This window comes from Lasiodiplodia theobromae, assembly GCF_012971845.1.
Source record: "Lasiodiplodia theobromae strain AM2As chromosome Unknown scaffold_6, whole genome shotgun sequence".
Taxonomy (NCBI): domain Eukaryota; kingdom Fungi; phylum Ascomycota; class Dothideomycetes; order Botryosphaeriales; family Botryosphaeriaceae; genus Lasiodiplodia; species Lasiodiplodia theobromae.
This window is the reverse complement of record NW_023336552.1, coordinates 82535-98881: the sequence shown is the minus strand read 5'-3', so window position 1 is coordinate 98881 and position 16347 is coordinate 82535. Positions and strand designations below refer to the sequence as shown.

The window sequence follows — 16347 nt, the reverse complement described above, 5'->3', positions numbered from 1 at the left end:
CGTCTGGGGGACAAGCCGTGCAGGGATTCATCGTCCAATGACACAACTACAGTTTCGCGTCTGCATGCAGGGCTGTATATTGCGCTGCATCACAAACACCCTTTTATCGCCACTCTGAGGTGCACGACAGACCTCAACACGCTTGTCCCAGCTCTTGCTTCTAGGACGAGATCCATCGCTGCTAGCCATGGCTATCAAGACGGTCGAGACAGCAGACGGGGTGAAGAAGCAGCAGACACTTGGCAGTCTCCGTCTTCGCCATCATGAAACGAACGAAATCATCCTCATCCCAACTCCATCGGACGAGTAAGTCGAATAATCCTGGGATGAGCGCTGGAAACTACGAACTGACTCTCAACTTTGCAGTCCCAATGACCCTCTCAACTGGTACGTCTCTGCAACGCCAGCTCTGCCGTTGGAACGGCATCTAATGCATCGACAGGTCACGCTCATACAGATACTATCTCGCCATCCTCCTCTCGCTTGCCATCTTTTTCAGCAACTTCCTGGCTGCCGGCCCGACAGTCTCCATGGTGGCCATCACGACGGACTTCTTTGGACCGCCAGGCCCGACATTCGAGGCTCACATCGCGAAAGCGTCGTATTTCTTCACAACCACGGCTCTTTTGCAGGGTATGAGCAACTTGATCTGGATGCCCCTTATCGTGAAGTTCGGTCGTCGCCCCATCTATGTCATCTCGTTCGTCCTTTACACGGCGTGCGCAGCGTGGGCGGGCGGTGCCACATCATACGGCAGCGAACTCACCGCGCGCATCCTCATGGGTGCGGGAGCTGGTGCATCCGAAACGCTCGCTCCGCTGACTATTTCTGATATCTTCTTCTTGCACGAGCGTGGCACTGTCATGGCGTAAGTGGAACCGCTGTGATCCCCCCTATTTCCATGTGTTGACATCATCACCAGCATCTATACCTGCTTCCTGGGAGCCGGAGTCGGCGGAGGCATCTTGGTCTGCGGTCTTGTCAGCATCAGCCTCGACTGGCGCTATGGCTACTGGATCGCTGTCGCGCTCATCGGTGTAGCAACCGTTCTCATCATTCTCACTTTCCCCGAGACCGAGTATGAGCGGCAACCAGCGTCAGCCTCTGATTCAGACTCATTCAAAGAACTGGAGTACCGCAAGGGTTCCGGTGGCACCGGCATTTCGGTTGAGGCGCGCATCGAGACCGTCAGCCCAGCGCACACCCAGACGCCAGCACCGAAGCGCTCGTTCGTCAAAAGCCTCCGCTTATTCAGTGGAATCCACACCAGGGAGACGCTGTGGAAGCTGTTCTGGCGACCGTGCGTGATGCTGGTGCTGCCGCCGATCCTGTGGGCGACGCTGGTCATGTCCGTGACCATCGGCTTCTTGGTCGCCATCACTTCCAACTTCGCCTCTGCTTTTAGTACCGCCTACGGCTTCGAGCCCTACCAGGCCGGCCTCTGCTTCATCTCCAGCATCCTCGGCTCGCTCATTGGTATCTTCTTCGGTGGCCACTTCTCCGATTGGATTGCCGACTACTTCACTCGCCGCAATGGGGGCGTGCGCGAGCCTGAGATGCGTCTGCCCGCCATCATGGTCAGCGTCGTCACTGCACCACTGGCACTGATACTCTATGGCGAGGGTATTGGGCTGAGACTGCATTGGATGTGTGCTACCGTCGGCTTGGGTCTGCGTAAGTATCCTCCAATGTACTGAAGTGTACAAAGAGTAGGAATGCTAATCATTTTCCTTTATGCAGTCAACTTCTCCATCGTGCAGGCTACGAACGTCACCCTCGTCTACACTATTGACGCCTACCGTCCAGTAGCCGGCGAAGTTACCGTCACACAGCTCGCCTTCAAGTGTACGTTTTCATTCCCTCCCTTGTCCATAAGACCCCTCACCACAATCCCTTCTCCTCAACTATCTTTATTGGTCCATCATTCTGACATTAAATCCCCTTTTTAGCTGCGTTCGGCTTCCTCCTCTCCTTCTACACCAACCCATGGATCGCCCAGTCGGGGTACGAGCGCGCATTTGGCGCCATGGCCGGCATCTCAGGCGCCGTTATGCTTGGTTGGATCCCCTTCTACCTGTTCGGCAAGCGCATCCGACACGCAACGTGGCAATGGGGTTTCGTGAAGAAGATGGCTCACTGGGATCAGGATCGCGAGGTTGGTGAGTAGGGGATGACTCCTCTCATGACTGAAGGGGGGAGACGGGGAGGTGTCTGTTGAGAGGCGGGAATGAAGGGGAATTGTGAGAACGCGTCTTTTATGAGTTGACGTCCAATGACTTTTGTTTTGATCGTACGAGCAGCTTTGTATGTACAGGTGGTGCTGATGTCTCCTGATACTCTCCTTTTTCTTTTCCGGGCCGGAAGCCTGCATATCGGGGCGGAAAAGAGAGCCTGGAAGGATCTGAGATGATTGAAAATTGTCTTCGAACTGGGAGAAGTCAATATTTACTTTCCTTTGCCACAAAACCCAATCTGCTCAGTTGCTTCTGCGATGACGTGCATCACAGTTGTATTAATCTCATCAGAAGTGCAAGCGTCCAACAATAACCTTCCAGTAGCAGAGGTAGAGCTGCGGAAAGGGAAAGCGAAAGGGACTGCAGCCATTCCCAGTTCGGATTCATCTCCAGCCTGCTCCCGCCCACAACTCCCGACACTTGCCAGCCACTCTGAATCATGTCCAGCGCTAAAATCTTGCTGGACCCCTGTTTTCCCCAATGCGCCACAACCTTGATGCCTCCGCAAACCGATGTGTTTCCCCACACGCAAGCGAGCGCAAGGCCCGTGCCTCTCTGTCTGCCGGGGCCGCCACCTCTCGGGACCACCACAACACTTCTGCCTCCTGGGCCAACGCCTCCCCCATGTGGTCCCGAAATGCGATTTCTCATCTCCGCCAAGGCCAAAGTTCCGTGTCGGACATTTTTTTCCTGCTTCTTAGGCATCCCATAGGACGGCCGCACGGCGCCGACGAAGAATCCGACGACGGGCGGAAGTGGGCGTCTGCCCACGCGCGTGCTGTGTGCCGGGGGTTACGCTCGGGCAAAGTGCTGGAGCAGTCTCGCATCCGAATCCGAACGAGAACGGCACTTGTGACCATGACACGCTGACACGTTGTTGGCATCATCTGGACGAAACGCTAAAAAGAAAAACATGGCCGAAAAACAGTAATACAGCTCAATGAAGTGACCCGCGCGCTCCCGCTCTTTGCGAAAGGAGCGTAGAGTCCTGTTTAGGCGTGATCATCAGTCGTTTCCAGAAAGGAGAATGTGGTCCGAAGCGCACGGGAACGCCTCGGTGGTAAGGGCTGGCCTAACGCGTAGGCTTGACGTGTGGGCAGGCGGCGCGGGCTGGGAGATGTGGCGGCCCCGCGATGTGGAGGGAGGGGAGGGCTGCACCAGGTGCACGTAAAGTGCCGTCTTGCAGATACTACTGCCGGCTTGTGCTCCCCAATTCCAGTTTTCTTTTCTCAGGAAAGCAGAGCGTCCTTGACCTCGACACTTGATTTTATTTTTGCGTACCATCTCTCACGCTGAAGACTTGTCGCTGCTCTATCATACTATTCTTATCTGCAACGCCTCATATTGCCACTTTCTGTGGGCTCATCTGACAGCCTTGTTCCCCCCAATCCTACTTGTTACGGACGACTTCGTGCAACTGCAATACAGATAACTTACACAAGATGGCCGTCACTAACGGCAACGGCCTGAACGGCCAACACACCAACGGTACCAACGGTACCAATGGATCGCACCACCATGCAGATACCGGTGACGCCCCTTTGAATGCCATCATCATCGGCGCTGGCATCGGCGGCTTGACCGCTGCCATCTACCTACGGCAACAAGGGCACAGAGTTACCGTGAGTTTTCACACTAATCCCCTGTAGTCACGGCATGAAAGCAGGCGGGTATGCTGATACCGATACAGGTTCTGGAACAATCCCGCTTTGCATGCGAGTTGGGCGCGGCGGTGCATCTAGCGCCCAATAGCAACGGCGTGCTCAAGCGTATCGGCATCGACGCAGAGACATTCGGCGCCGTTGAGACCGAGTTCCTGTCCGAGTACGAGATGGATGGCAAGGTCATCCATTCATTGCCTACGGGCGAGATGGGCAAGATGTTCCAGCATGTACGTTTCTTTTCCTTTCTCTCCTCCTTGTTCCTATCTCGTCTTTGACGTTTTGGATCGAGAATGTAAAGTTTTTGATCCATGGCTTATTCGTCCTCATTGCAGAAATGGCTCTTGGTGTACCGCGTACATCTGCACGAGGCTCTCAAGAAGCGCGCCACCGAAGCCGAGGGGCAAGGCGTTCCTGTCGAGCTGCGCACATCAAGCCGAGTTGTCGACGTCGACCCGGCGACCGCTACCGTAACGCTAGAGAACGGGGAGACGGTGCAGGGAGACCTAGTCATTGGCGCAGACGGCGTTCACGTAAGTTTACTGACTCTTCCCCATCTTACACTCTCTCCCCATATTGCAAAAAGCCCTCGCTGACATACTTGCCTGTTTTTTCCCCCATCAGTCCAAGGCCCGCCCCAAGGTTCCCGGCGGCGACGTCACCGCCTCGCCGTCTAGCAAGAGCGCGTTCCGCTTCCTAGTCCCACGTGAGGCGGCGCTGGCAGATCCACGCTCAGCAAAGTACGCTGCCAGGGACGGTGAGATGCACATCATTTACGGTTCGGATCGACGCGTCGTCATTTACCCATGTGTGAACAACACGATGCTCAACTTTGTCTGCATCCATCCCAAGGAGGAGAGCGATGCTTCTTCTGATGGTGAGTAGCTCTTTTACCGTATAGGAGGAAGCTGGATGCCCTGAAAATACTACTACTTTCTTGGGAGAGTGGGGAGGATGGGTTGATTGATGAGATTCACTGACTCCATTTTTAGATTGGAACAAGACGGGCAAGAAGAGCAAACTGCTTGAGGTCTACAGCAAGTTCGACCCAGATGTTGTGGCCCTACTGGACAAGGTCGATGAGGAAACGCTCAAGGTCTGGGAGCTGCTTGATATGGAACCGCTGCCGACCTGGGTCAACGAGAAGCTCGCGCTGCTGGGTGACGCCGCACACCCTTACCTACCGCGTAAGTCATCGTATTCTGATTTGCGGTATCTGAGGGATCGGCAACTGATGATACATGTTCATAGACCAGGGCCAGGGTGCCGGTCAAGCCATGGAAGATGCAGCAGCTCTTGCTGTTGTCCTGCCCAAGGGGACCAAGCCGGAAGATGTTCCGCAGCGCCTTAAGCTCTACTTTGACTTCCGCTATGAGCGCTGCACAAAGATCCAGCGCTTCTCGCAGCAGGCCGGAAGGGATATCCAGGACGAACCTCTCGACAGTAAGAAACTTCGATTGGTCCTTACTGTGGCCATGCTAACTTTGAGGCAGTGAACGGCAACTCGACTTACAACTTCAGTCACGACGAATGGGACAGCGCGTCGGACAAGTTTAGGCGATGGCAATGGGCGCAGAACCCACACTTGTACTGGCGACAGCCCGTGGTCTTCGGGCCCATGCCGGGTCCGCGGCAGGACTTCTTCGGCCGCCCGCGCAAGGCAACGCACAGCACGGCGACGACGGCGTCGATCAAGTTCAAGACGTCGGCGACGGTGCTGCAGGGCCTGTTCCCCAACTCGCAATACCGGTTCGCGAAGCCCGGGACCGTAGCGTACGCCAGCTTCTCGCAGACAACGCTGAACAAGATGGACTGGCTGGGCGGCGGAGGATACCGTCACTTCGGCCTGTATATCCATGGGGTGCAGTATACAAAGACCAACGGCGAGACGGTGTCGGGGACGTACATGCCCATTCTGTTTGAGAGCTTGGCGGATCCGATCGTCAGCGGGCGCGAGGAGCTCGGCATGCCCAAGCTCTACTGCACCATCGACATCCACCGCAGGCACCGCAGCTACCGGCTCCAAACGGGCTGGGAGGGGGCCACCTTTGGCGAGATCGCGCTCGAAGGGCTCGAGGAGGTGGACCCGGCCGAGGAGAAGGGAACTATCGGCGGCGAGGCGGACGACGGCATCATCGTGTACAGGTACATGCCTGAGGTTTACCACCGCGGTAAGGCAGCGTCGGAGCACACCGTGTTCGTTCCGCATGCCGAGGAGGCGAAGGTGGTACCGACGACGGTGAAGCGTATGTGGAGGGGAAAGACGGGCAGCGTTAAGTTTGATGCCCTGGATTGGGACGCGCTGCCCACGCTCCATCACATCATCTCCAGGTTGGCGGAGGTACCCGTGTTTGAGATCGTGGGCGCGAAAGTGGTTGAATCCGAGGGCGTTCCCGATGTGTCAAGCGCGAAGCCCATGGAGGAGCTGGTCCAGAAGGTTTAGCTTACAGATAGATCGATTCGTGAAGTGTAATCAAGCGTTGAAATTCCTAAATCGGATTGGTGAAGCTGCACGGAGATAATTGACAGGATGCCCGCAGTTCCGCAGCAACTACGTAGCTGTTGCCCCACCATCCACATTTGGTAAGCGGGGGACTAGTCGAATCAAAGGGTGGCAGGTCTGGCTTCCTCCACATCGGAACGTGTCGGCAGTGCCTGGATGCATATCCGAACGAGCGCAATATGTCAAATATAAGCCGATGTAGCTTCGAAATCAGCAGAATATATCGTTTCACAGTCTCACACACTCTGGGCAGACGTCCATACCACAATCGCGATCCCATTGACCATGTCGACCGGCAAGAACATCCGCGCGACCAAGCGCTTCATCACCGGCCACGACAAGGACGGCCGAGAAATCTTCCACGACGAGGTGCCCGATGATGCGCCCATGTACTCGCTCCCTGGAGATGCCGACTTCGCGCTCTGCTATGCGACCAAGGGCTACCCAATCGACATGTCGGACAACAAGGACATCGCCACGTACCAAAACTACCTGACGAATCTGCCGGGCATCACGATATCGGGCGGGTCGGTGCTGCGCATGGTTGATATGCATCCTGGGGCGACGTCGCCCATGCACCGCACCGTCAGCTTGGACTACGGCGTCGTGCTCGAGGGCGAAATCGAGCTGATTCTGGACTCGGGCGAGAAGAGAGTCATGAAGAGGGGCGACATCAGCATCCAGCGCGGCACGAACCACGCGTGGCGGAACATGAGCGAGACGGAGTGGGCGCGCATGCTTTACATTCTGCTGCCGGTGCAGCCTATTAAGATTGGCGACAAGGTGCTGGGCGAGGACAGCAACATTCCGGGCGTCAGGGCGTCGGACTAGGAAGGTGCAGTGTTTGAGAAGCTCCAGTCGCAGATCAATAGACTTTTAAACGTAACGCGTGTTCTCGTGTGTGTGTGTGTGTGATGCAAAACACAAGGGTGTGTCCTTCGCGACGCGTCCTGCGGCGGGGAGGGTGTTCATGTTGCGCGGCCTCGGGCTATGTAGGCGGGGAAACAGGCGCCTGTGCAGGGCCTGTGAGCGCCGGACAAGGGCCGACCGGTTGTCGCACCCGGAGGCTGCGTAGCCATTTCTCATCACTGCATCCTAGCCTTCCGGGCCAGAGCGGCGCCTCATTGCGGGGGAGCTGCACATCGACACCCAGCTTTGCTTTAAGCTTGTGAGAGGCCCCCGTCTTCTCCATGCACACGATTCGCCCATCGCCGCGGCCTCTCCTCGCCCACCTTCCCGCCGCACACCATGGACTCAACGTCGGCCGAGAGCGACAAACCGCGCGGTCTTTTCCAGTGCACTGAGTGCAAACGTTCATATACCCGCGTCGACCACCTGGCCCGCCATGTCCGCTCGCGTTCGTGCCCCTGCGTGCCACGCTCCCACCCCTTGCTGACTGCGTCCACAGACCTGCAGGAGAAGCCCTTTCAGTGCGACGTGTGTCACAAAGGCTTTGGCAGACCGTACGTTGTCTCTTCCCGTCGCCGTCTCAGCAGCTCATGACTCGCCACACTAGTGACTTGCTGAAGCGCCATGCAACCTGTCACGACACCGACGCCAACGCCAAAAGGCAGAAGCGGACCCTGACCCAGTCCTCAAGGGTTTCGCAAGCCTGCAAGTCGTGCGCCTACGCCAAGCTAAAGTGCGAGGATGAGAAGCCGTGCAAGCGCTGCCAGAACAAGGGCATCACTTGCGAATCCAACTCTGACAGCCGCACCTCCGCCTCCGCATCAACCCAGCTACCAGGTGAGAGCAGCCTCGAAGAGTCGGTGCCGCCAGCTTATCTTTCGGTAGCACCCTCTCCCATCCGTCCCGTAGACCAGAGCCAACCTACTCCCGTCGCACCCGTTCCCGTGATGGCCGAGCCTGATCAGGTGAATAACCAAATACCTACCCCAAATACTTTGCTCAATGGCTTCGAGATCAGTGGAGATGAGGCTTCAATCTCCGGAACCACCTTCACCCCTTCCATCGCCCCGGACCCCAGTGCTCTATCATCGTCTTTAACCGTGCATGAGAACAACTTCTACGACTTTCTGCGGAACGTCCTCACTCCTAACAACCCAGGATCGCTCAGCCCAACACATTGGGACTTCGAGCCCCGAAACATTCTGGATTTCAATGTTGAAGATGACCTCTCGTTCGATGCAAACGACTTCGGCCTTCTGGATGCCTTCAACGGAAAACCCTTCAATACCAGCGAGGACTTTGGCATATTTCCGCCCACAATCAACCCTCCAAGCGTCAATGCCCCAGCCGCCTCTACTCCTTCAGACTCTGCCCCCCCGAGTGACCGCCGACGAGCCGGAATTGGAGCAGAAGCGTATCGAAGATCATCCTTTGTTCGCTGGCAGCCTGCACATGAAGGAGCCCATCTCGAAGTGGGCACCATATCCACACCCCACGAGGAGGTCGCTTCCCCGGATGCACGATACAAGCCTGACCAGCGCATATTAAGCGAGCGGCTTGAACAAAGCTCTCGAGACAAATTGCTGGCAATAATCCTTAATACTTGTGATTCGACAAACCTAGGCCGCGTGGTTTCGTCCTTTCCCTCTACCGATCTCCTCGACGATTTTCTTCAGTGCTTCTTTGCTCGAGAAGGCCCTAGATTCGATTCGTTCATCCATATACCTACCTTCAACCCAAACACTATCAAATCGGAACTACTTGGGGCCGTAGTTGCTGCAGGAGCTGTCTCTACAGATATGAAAGCCTTGCAAAAGCTTGGACACGCGATTCAGGAGGCTGTGCGCATTGCCATCGTGGACGTCATTGAAAGGCGCAACGCCATCACGAGAGAACTCTGGGCCATACAATCGTTTCTACTGATCATCGATGTATTCCTATGGTCTGGCAACAAGCGGAAGATGGAAATTGCAGAGAGCCAACAACAACCTTTATGGACGGTGAGGTCCCTAAGGAATCCGATATACCCGGTACTGACAAATAATTAGATGCTTCGGCGGGCGGGGAGGTTTAAGAAACCCAGGGGCCCGCCAATTGCGCCTCTGCCTGAAGACACGGGTGATGTGCTGCATCAAAAATGGCTCCACTGGGTCGAACAAGAATCTAGCCGACGGCTGGTCTTTCGCGGTTTTTGCTATGATGCGCAATCTTCTATGTCTCTCCTAGTAAACCCAATCATCTCGTATGGCGAGCTATGCCTTCCATTTCCCGCCGCGAGAGACCTTTGGACAGCCGAGACTGCTGAGCAATGGAAGGCCGCATACCTTTCCCATCAAGCCGACTCTCCAGCAAGCTCGCTCTGCTTACTCGACTGCCTGAAGGATCCCAAGCTTGCTGCAGCATTCCCAGGAACAATCGACCATGATTTTTCTGCTCTTATCGTGCTCCATGGCATCTGGGGCATGGTTTGGGAGTTCAACCAACTTCAACTCACACTGAAGGCGAACTCAGGGGAATACAACAGCTCGTTGGTTATGAAGCATCGCCACCAGGAGCTCTGTCAAACGGTTCATCACCTTCGCATCAGTGTTAATTCCTGGCGCGTAACACCGGCTCCAGAGATCACGCTCCTGCTCGAGCTTCAACTACTCTACCTTCACCTCTCTATCGAAGACGTGCAACTATTTGCGGGAAAAGAGGATCAGGATGACGCTCGTAGAGTACTCCCCGCACTGCAACAATGGATGCACGACACATACGCTCGCACAGCCGTTTGGCAAGCGGCGCGCGTACTTAGAGCGGCCAAGACATTCCCACGCAAGCAACTGCGCAACTTTTGGGCCATCGCCTTGTACCACGCGTCTCTGGGGCTTTGGACGTACGGCATCATCAAACAGGCCACCGCTAGCGCCTCGGTTTCGGCGACCTGCACGTGCGTATCCATGCCTGGAGGCTTATCAGATGAATTTCATGCTCAAACGGACAATAGTGCACTCCCACCAGCTGCGAGCAGCAGCTCAGCCAGCACACTGGATCCTAACCTCGGCAGTACGGTCTGGCTCGAAGGCCCGGAGACGCCGGATGTTCAACGGTTTGTTACACTAGGTCGCGGAAGGCCCGTCATCAGTAGCAGCACGCGAGGCATCGGTGCATCATCCGGGGATCAGCGCCTCGTCCCTCTATCCGACCCGGAAGCGACGATGAATGTGGTCTTGGACACGCTGCGGAAGAACTTTAGCGCGACCACGAAGGGCCCGCGTGGGGATGTGATGGAGGACCAGCAGGAAGCGGGCGCGACGGGCCTGTTGCCGCCTTTGGTTGAGAACTTGGTGCAGTTGATGCGAGATTTGGGCAAAGCGGCTGGAGCTGTGGGGTCTTGATGTTTCAATTTTTGTTGCGCATTATGCATAGCTTTGGGTTGGCGCACGTAGATGGATGCGGCATTGGAGTTTAGGAAGGTCGGTCTGCATGTGGCCGAATTGGGAAAGTGATTACGACTAGCTTCTTGGAGGGACCCATATCTTGGGGGGCCGTGGCTCTTCGACGTTTGAAGGTGAGCTAGCCCATACTAAATCGGCTATGAAAGAAATAATTCAGTATTTCGACGAGTATTAACGATCCAGTCGATTGGAACATGGTCAGACAAGTCGCGCATCGTGGTTCGTGCTACACAATTGCATCTCGTACTCCGGCAGTCATCGTTCCGTCAAACCGTACCATCGCTGAACTCTTGGTATAGGTCAGTAAGCAAGTTATTCATTACTTTCTCGAGCTAGTTGTCCTATGAAATCACCTTGCTTTGTCAGAGTGCAGATGAATTCTACCAGCACGCGCTACCTTGTTAGCAGAACACTTTAGTCTTTCCGCTTTTGGAATTTATTCGGCCAGTCCATTCCAACCCCTCTTACTACAACAAGCAACTATTGTCCTGATCATCATGATCATCATTGTGAATGGATACAGGGGGACGCACGACCTCGGTAAGCGATGCGGACCACATCCCGAAGGCGCCCCTCTCTTTGTCGTACCCCGCTTTTTAGGAGTCTTCTAAAGCCACATGTAGGAATGTGGTCTAAGTGTGTACGTGCTTTAACGAATAGAGCCACAAATGGCGTTTAGATGTCTCACTTGGCTTCTTCTTGTTTTTTGTCGGTAAGTGATTACGGGCCCAGCGGCACATAGGCTGAGAGCGGATTGAGGGTGCGGCAGTTGTTTGAGTGGAGGTCGGCTTAGCAAATTGGGTGATAGGAGTATGGGTGTAAAAGGAAGTAGAGGGTTTGTGTTGGGGTGGTAGGCTGTGTAACGGTTCACCTCATACTAGTTCACCAACACTCAGTATCACTCAATGAGAACCCGTTGACCCTAGAAGACCTTGTTGAGGGCTTATTTCACTGCCATGTGCTCACTATTATCCCTTGATCTCTCATCATTACAGGCTGATGATCTGCATGCGTGGTGTTTGTTGTTGCGGGATGCGGCGGCCGATTGTGAAGAAATTGACTCAATTTTTACTTGATTCTATCCGTGTTATGCATATTCGAAACATCGTAGTCTTGATTGGGCAGCCTACAGCGCCCCTACAAATACGATGTAGGGAAGCGGTTTCGTGCACGTTAGAGCCTGCAATTTTCTTCCACGGCGGCGCGCAGGCCAAGATATTCTGCATCTATGACCTCACAACAAGTCTTTCTTGTCACTGTAGCTCAAGATGAAGATCTTCTGTGTCTGTTCAACACCGCGCCCGCAGCCCAGTCTAAGATATACAACGTCCTCGATCCCAGCCCAGGAAGCGAATCTCGCCGCGGCGACGCGCACGTGGCCCAGTAAGCACTTCTTCCCAGATTAAAACTGTCTACCTCTGCACTGCCCCCAAGAATCCAACACAGTGGCAGAACCACTAGCTTCTTCATGTGTGATATCACCCAGCTCAGTTGCATGCCTTGTACAACTTTCCGCTCGTGCAGACAACTCGCATAATCCTGGCTCATTTCTGGCAGAGTAAATCTACCATAGGCCCAAGCCAGGCTCACTTTTCGCGGTCATTACTCAACCCTATCTCACGTTTTTACACCTGAGCCACTCAAACCCTGGATGTCAGCCCTTGTTGATTTCTCAAAATTTGTTCTTTCAACAGTTTTATTTCCTTCACCTTCACCTCAAGGTTTGCTACAAACGACAGAGGTGAATAAAGTTGCACAATTCGTTTTGTCAGTAGATTGAAACATGGATTCCACTAGAGAGGTTTGTGTATTTGTTGAGCTTCAGGAAAAAGAACCATTAATCTATGGCGTTTGTGGAGAACAGTGAACCGTTTTTAGCCCGTTTCCCTGACGCCCGGCTCGACGGTCTTTCTGGCGTGACTTCCGCATTTGACGGGTGCGTTTCTTTTCGCGCCTGCCTGCCTCAACTTCTTGGCACAAACGCGGATACAAAAGCATACCTTCGCGAACCCTTCACCGTCCCTCCTCTTCCTCAAACTCTCTTTCCGACAACTCACCTCCCAGCATCGTGCGTAGCTTTAGAGCAGCCGATCCCGCAATGACGGCAGGAACAAAGCGGCCCGCTTCTGATGATGGCGCTCAGCCGCCCTTGCCACCGCCTGCCCAAAGGCCATTACATTGCGATATTGGCTGTGGAAGATGCGCTGGTACTCTCTTTTTCAACGGAGAAGGCCGTCTGGAAATCTCTTTCAAGCGGACACTGAGAGTATCTGACAACGACGCGGTCTCTAACCTTCCGCCCGGCTTCGATGAATTTCCCTTACACCGTGTCGAGGACTATCCCGAGAGCTTCTCAACTGAGGAAGGGTTCTTTTTTCCGATGTATCGTGAGTCACACAACTTCCCTCGAACATGGCCCATGGAAAACCAGTGGCTAACACTTAGAAGAACGCGAGGCGATGTGGATCAAGTTCAAATCAAGCCGAGCCTTCGCCATCAAAATTTTCGTTGGAGGCATAAATGCCGTCTCTGGAGAGCCCCAGCATGAAGACGAAGCATGCCAGCGTCGACTTCTAGAGAAGTACGAGAGCGGACAATGCGTCCAGGACTACGTCGTCTCCCCCCAGCAGCCTTGGCTGGACGGAATCGCCGACAGGAATGGTACCGTGAGGCAATTTGTTGCTATGCCTCTTGGTAGTGGATATTCCGTGGAGGCGCAGATCACTGGCGAGGAGATGAAGGGTGGTATCCAAATCCAAGTGACGCCACAGCACCGACCTTCGATACTTTCAGGCATGCGTGAAGCCGATCTCCCCGAGGTGTTTGTCAAAACGCTCGCCAGCGGCATGTGTACGATCCGTACACCATTGGATACTACTACAATACAGGATCTGAAGAGCCTCATTGAGGACAAGACGGCGATTCCTCCAGATCAACAACGCTTGATCTATAGCGGCAGGCAACTTGGGGGCTGTAGAACCATGTCTGAAAACGGTATAATCAAGGTAGGATAGCCCTTTGCCTAGCTTTTCACAAGCGTGGGGTTCAGAGAAGGTCACTGACTGAGCCAACTTCAGGGCAGCAGTCTGCACTTGGTGCTCCGGTTGCGAGGAGGAGGCGGAGGAGAGCTAACCCTTAGAGATCAAGAGAAGATGGGCCTTGCAGCCGGCGGTCGCATCAAGCAATCTATCGTCCGCGACACCACAGTCCCAACATTTTGGGATGGCGCTCGCACCACTACAGCCAATATCCATATCGTCAACTCCACTGTGTTCAAGCAGATCACTGGCATCGATCCTCCCGAAACGCCTATCACGGCCAAGACATATGAGGAAGCCGGTCTTCCATACTTCGACATTTGGAACGAGAAGCCTTCGGGGATCAAAGGCGGCTTCGAGGGTGTCAGGTCTGTCAACCAGATTGACAAAGAGAGCGAGCAGAACGGCGCTACCAGAGCCGCAATCCAAGAGGTGGAAAATTCGACAAGCCATCCGATTGTGAAGCTAGACCGCTGCGGCAAAAGGCAGAGATTCCGTCACGTGAAGGATCTGGAGGAAGAACTGGAGGAGTTGCTCAATATTTCGGACACTTGATCCATCTGGAAGGGGTCGGGGCCAACTCTGCAGAGCATACTGTGGTGACGTCTGCTTCGAGGACAACGAGCAAGGAATTTCTTGGAGACTCTCATAACGGAAAGGTAATGGTGGGATTTTCCTTATGCTCCTTTTCTTTCTTTTGAGTTTCTGGTTACCTACGGGGTCGGATCGGACCCTTGGACCTTGGTGAGATTTTTGATCTCTCCTCTTTTTCACAATTGGTCCTCCATCGAGTTATTTGGATGGCCTCAGTTTAGCATTCGAAGGATTCTCACACCTGGCTTGATAGATGGATTTCGGCTACAATACAAAGTGCTTTCTCAATATCAACATGAATGTGTAGGGCGTACATACAGAAAGTTACCCATTCGGGTCTTACATCACCAAAGTTCGTGCCAAGGTTGGTAGCATGTACGTCCACCGCTCCTCGCCCGCAATCGACCAAATCCTCTGCAGTTCCTGGATAGCGCTCAGCGCGTTCGCGAAGCCTGTATCATTGAAAAGCTCCCTCAATTTGCCCACAAAGAAGCGCCGATGCCGGGGGTCGGAGCTCTCGGCGGCAACAATGAAGTAAGCCCACACGAGGCTGTGGCCTCCAGGTGACGCTACAGGGATGTCGCCGGCGGTGTCAAGGAAGCGCTCGACAAGCGCGTTCATGGCTTGAGGGGGAAGGTCGCCCAGGGCGCGATGGATGTAGATGTCATGAGCCTGCTCGATGAGCGCGATCAACCGGGCGAAGACGGGAGCATGCTCCGGGTTGTTGCGGCTCTGGGCGGTGAAAGACTCGACGGCGCCGGCGAAGCCAGTGACGACTAGGGAGGTCTCAGTGGCTTCGCGGAGGAAGGGTTGGCCGTAGAAGGATAGCCTAGCGCTCCCGTTAGAAACTGTTTTTTTCCCCTCTTCTTAGTACTTACTTCTTCACTTGTTGGATTAGGAAGACGTTGTTTAGGTCGCCATCAGCGCACAGGGCGTCGCTGCCACCAGACATTTCAACCAGGCGGGTAAGCATCCTGAACAGGATTTGAAAGTCGCTGCCCGCAGCGACCATGTCACAAACGAGGAGCAGGAGGATGGTGCCGATGGTCTCGACTGCTGTGTGGCGACTTGGGACCAGCGCTTCTTCCCCTCCGATCAGCGACTGCTGTTGCTGTAGGCGCAGGCCGCGTATGGCAGCGGTGTAATAAGAGGCGGCGGACTGGCGGTAGGTGGGCTGGTGAACGACGGCCAGATGGTGGGAGGCTGCGGCGAGGGCGGCGTTGAGCATGGTCGGGCACGTCTCAGTCATAGGCAGGATCACGTCCCGATAGCCATTGAAGGGCTTGTTGATTGGGACCATGATGGGAGCGACCTTTTCTGCATCTTTTCAAGTGTTAAGAGGTGATATTGGCGTGCCTGGCGTGCAGCTCTTACAGTAATGAAGAAGAGATCTTTCGCAGCCACTCATGTGATCGAGGGGGTAGTATATGGTCAATTGAGGCCTCCAAGGCGCAAGGACCACGAGCTGCGATTCTGGATTACACTGTGTTTGGCTAGGGCGGGGCTCTTCCCTGCTCTCAGGCTGGGGATCAACGGGAGGATCGTCTGGAATGCCGGCAGCTAAAGGCGCGGGCTTGTTCTTGAACTTGCCGCGCGAGGCAATGCCGTGCACGAACCTGATGCGCGGGCCGAGCCCGGGGCACGGCAGGCCGGCGTTGACGCACTTCTGGCATTGCGGGGTTGCCCTGTCACAGCTCACGCGGCGCTGGGAGCAATTGTAGCATCCTGTGCTCAACAACGTCAGCCAGAGGATCGATGATGTAAAGTGGAGGAGGAGCAGACCGCGTATCTTTGGGCGTGTTGGCTGTTTCTTCCTCTTCCGCCTCTCCGATTCCGACATCATGCGCGGAGAGCGGTCATGGTCTTACAAACATGGTTCAGACTGGCAGAGTTGAAGGCCGATGAGTCGGAGATGGTGGTGGGGTCAAAGCGGCAGCTGCGCGCCGAGCTAAGCCTGATTCGGGCAAT

The 16347-nt window shown here is 54.8% G+C and overlaps 6 protein-coding genes across 6 annotated transcripts; 5 read left to right on the top strand and 1 right to left on the bottom strand.

Annotated features, from left to right (window-relative positions):
• Window positions 1–187: 187 nt before the first annotated feature.
• LTHEOB_2286 (MFS transporter) lies at window positions 188–2167 on the top strand (the record flags this gene model as incomplete). Its single annotated transcript, XM_035511081.1, has 6 exons — window positions 188–306; window positions 367–387; window positions 443–868; window positions 923–1674; window positions 1741–1845; window positions 1950–2167. 6 exons carry the CDS (start codon window positions 188–190, stop codon window positions 2165–2167), a joined length of 1641 nt encoding a protein of 546 aa, XP_035363995.1.
• Window positions 2168–3676: 1509 nt separating this feature from the next.
• On the top strand, window positions 3677–6338 carry LTHEOB_2285 (FAD binding domain containing protein; the record flags this gene model as incomplete). The annotated part of the gene is made up of 7 exons (XM_035511080.1): window positions 3677–3856; window positions 3925–4125; window positions 4231–4428; window positions 4520–4772; window positions 4888–5082; window positions 5147–5338; window positions 5389–6338. The coding sequence occupies 7 exons, from the start codon at window positions 3677–3679 to the stop codon at window positions 6336–6338; spliced, it is 2169 nt and encodes a 722-aa protein (XP_035363994.1).
• A 345-nt stretch (window positions 6339–6683) lies between these two features.
• LTHEOB_2284 (Cupin domain protein) lies at window positions 6684–7229 on the top strand (the record flags this gene model as incomplete). Its single annotated transcript, XM_035511079.1, has 1 exon — window positions 6684–7229. The coding sequence occupies one exon, from the start codon at window positions 6684–6686 to the stop codon at window positions 7227–7229; it is 546 nt and encodes a 181-aa protein (XP_035363993.1).
• Window positions 7230–7646: 417 nt separating this feature from the next.
• LTHEOB_2283 (C2h2 type zinc finger domain protein) lies at window positions 7647–10687 on the top strand (the record flags this gene model as incomplete). Its single annotated transcript, XM_035511078.1, has 5 exons — window positions 7647–7755; window positions 7807–7861; window positions 7915–9307; window positions 9356–10239; window positions 10297–10687. 5 exons carry the CDS (start codon window positions 7647–7649, stop codon window positions 10685–10687), a joined length of 2832 nt encoding a protein of 943 aa, XP_035363992.1.
• Window positions 10688–13127: 2440 nt separating this feature from the next.
• Window positions 13128–14340, top strand: LTHEOB_2282 (Integral membrane protein; the record flags this gene model as incomplete). Its single annotated transcript, XM_035511077.1, has 3 exons — window positions 13128–13134; window positions 13196–13752; window positions 13825–14340. 3 exons carry the CDS (start codon window positions 13128–13130, stop codon window positions 14338–14340), a joined length of 1080 nt encoding a protein of 359 aa, XP_035363991.1.
• A 378-nt stretch (window positions 14341–14718) lies between these two features.
• LTHEOB_2281 (C6 zinc finger domain containing protein) lies at window positions 14719–16253 on the bottom strand (the record flags this gene model as incomplete). The annotated part of the gene is made up of 4 exons (XM_035511076.1): window positions 14719–15208; window positions 15258–15702; window positions 15754–16045; window positions 16248–16253. 4 exons carry the CDS (start codon window positions 16251–16253, stop codon window positions 14719–14721), a joined length of 1233 nt encoding a protein of 410 aa, XP_035363990.1.
• Between the last annotated feature and the right edge of the window lie 94 nt (window positions 16254–16347).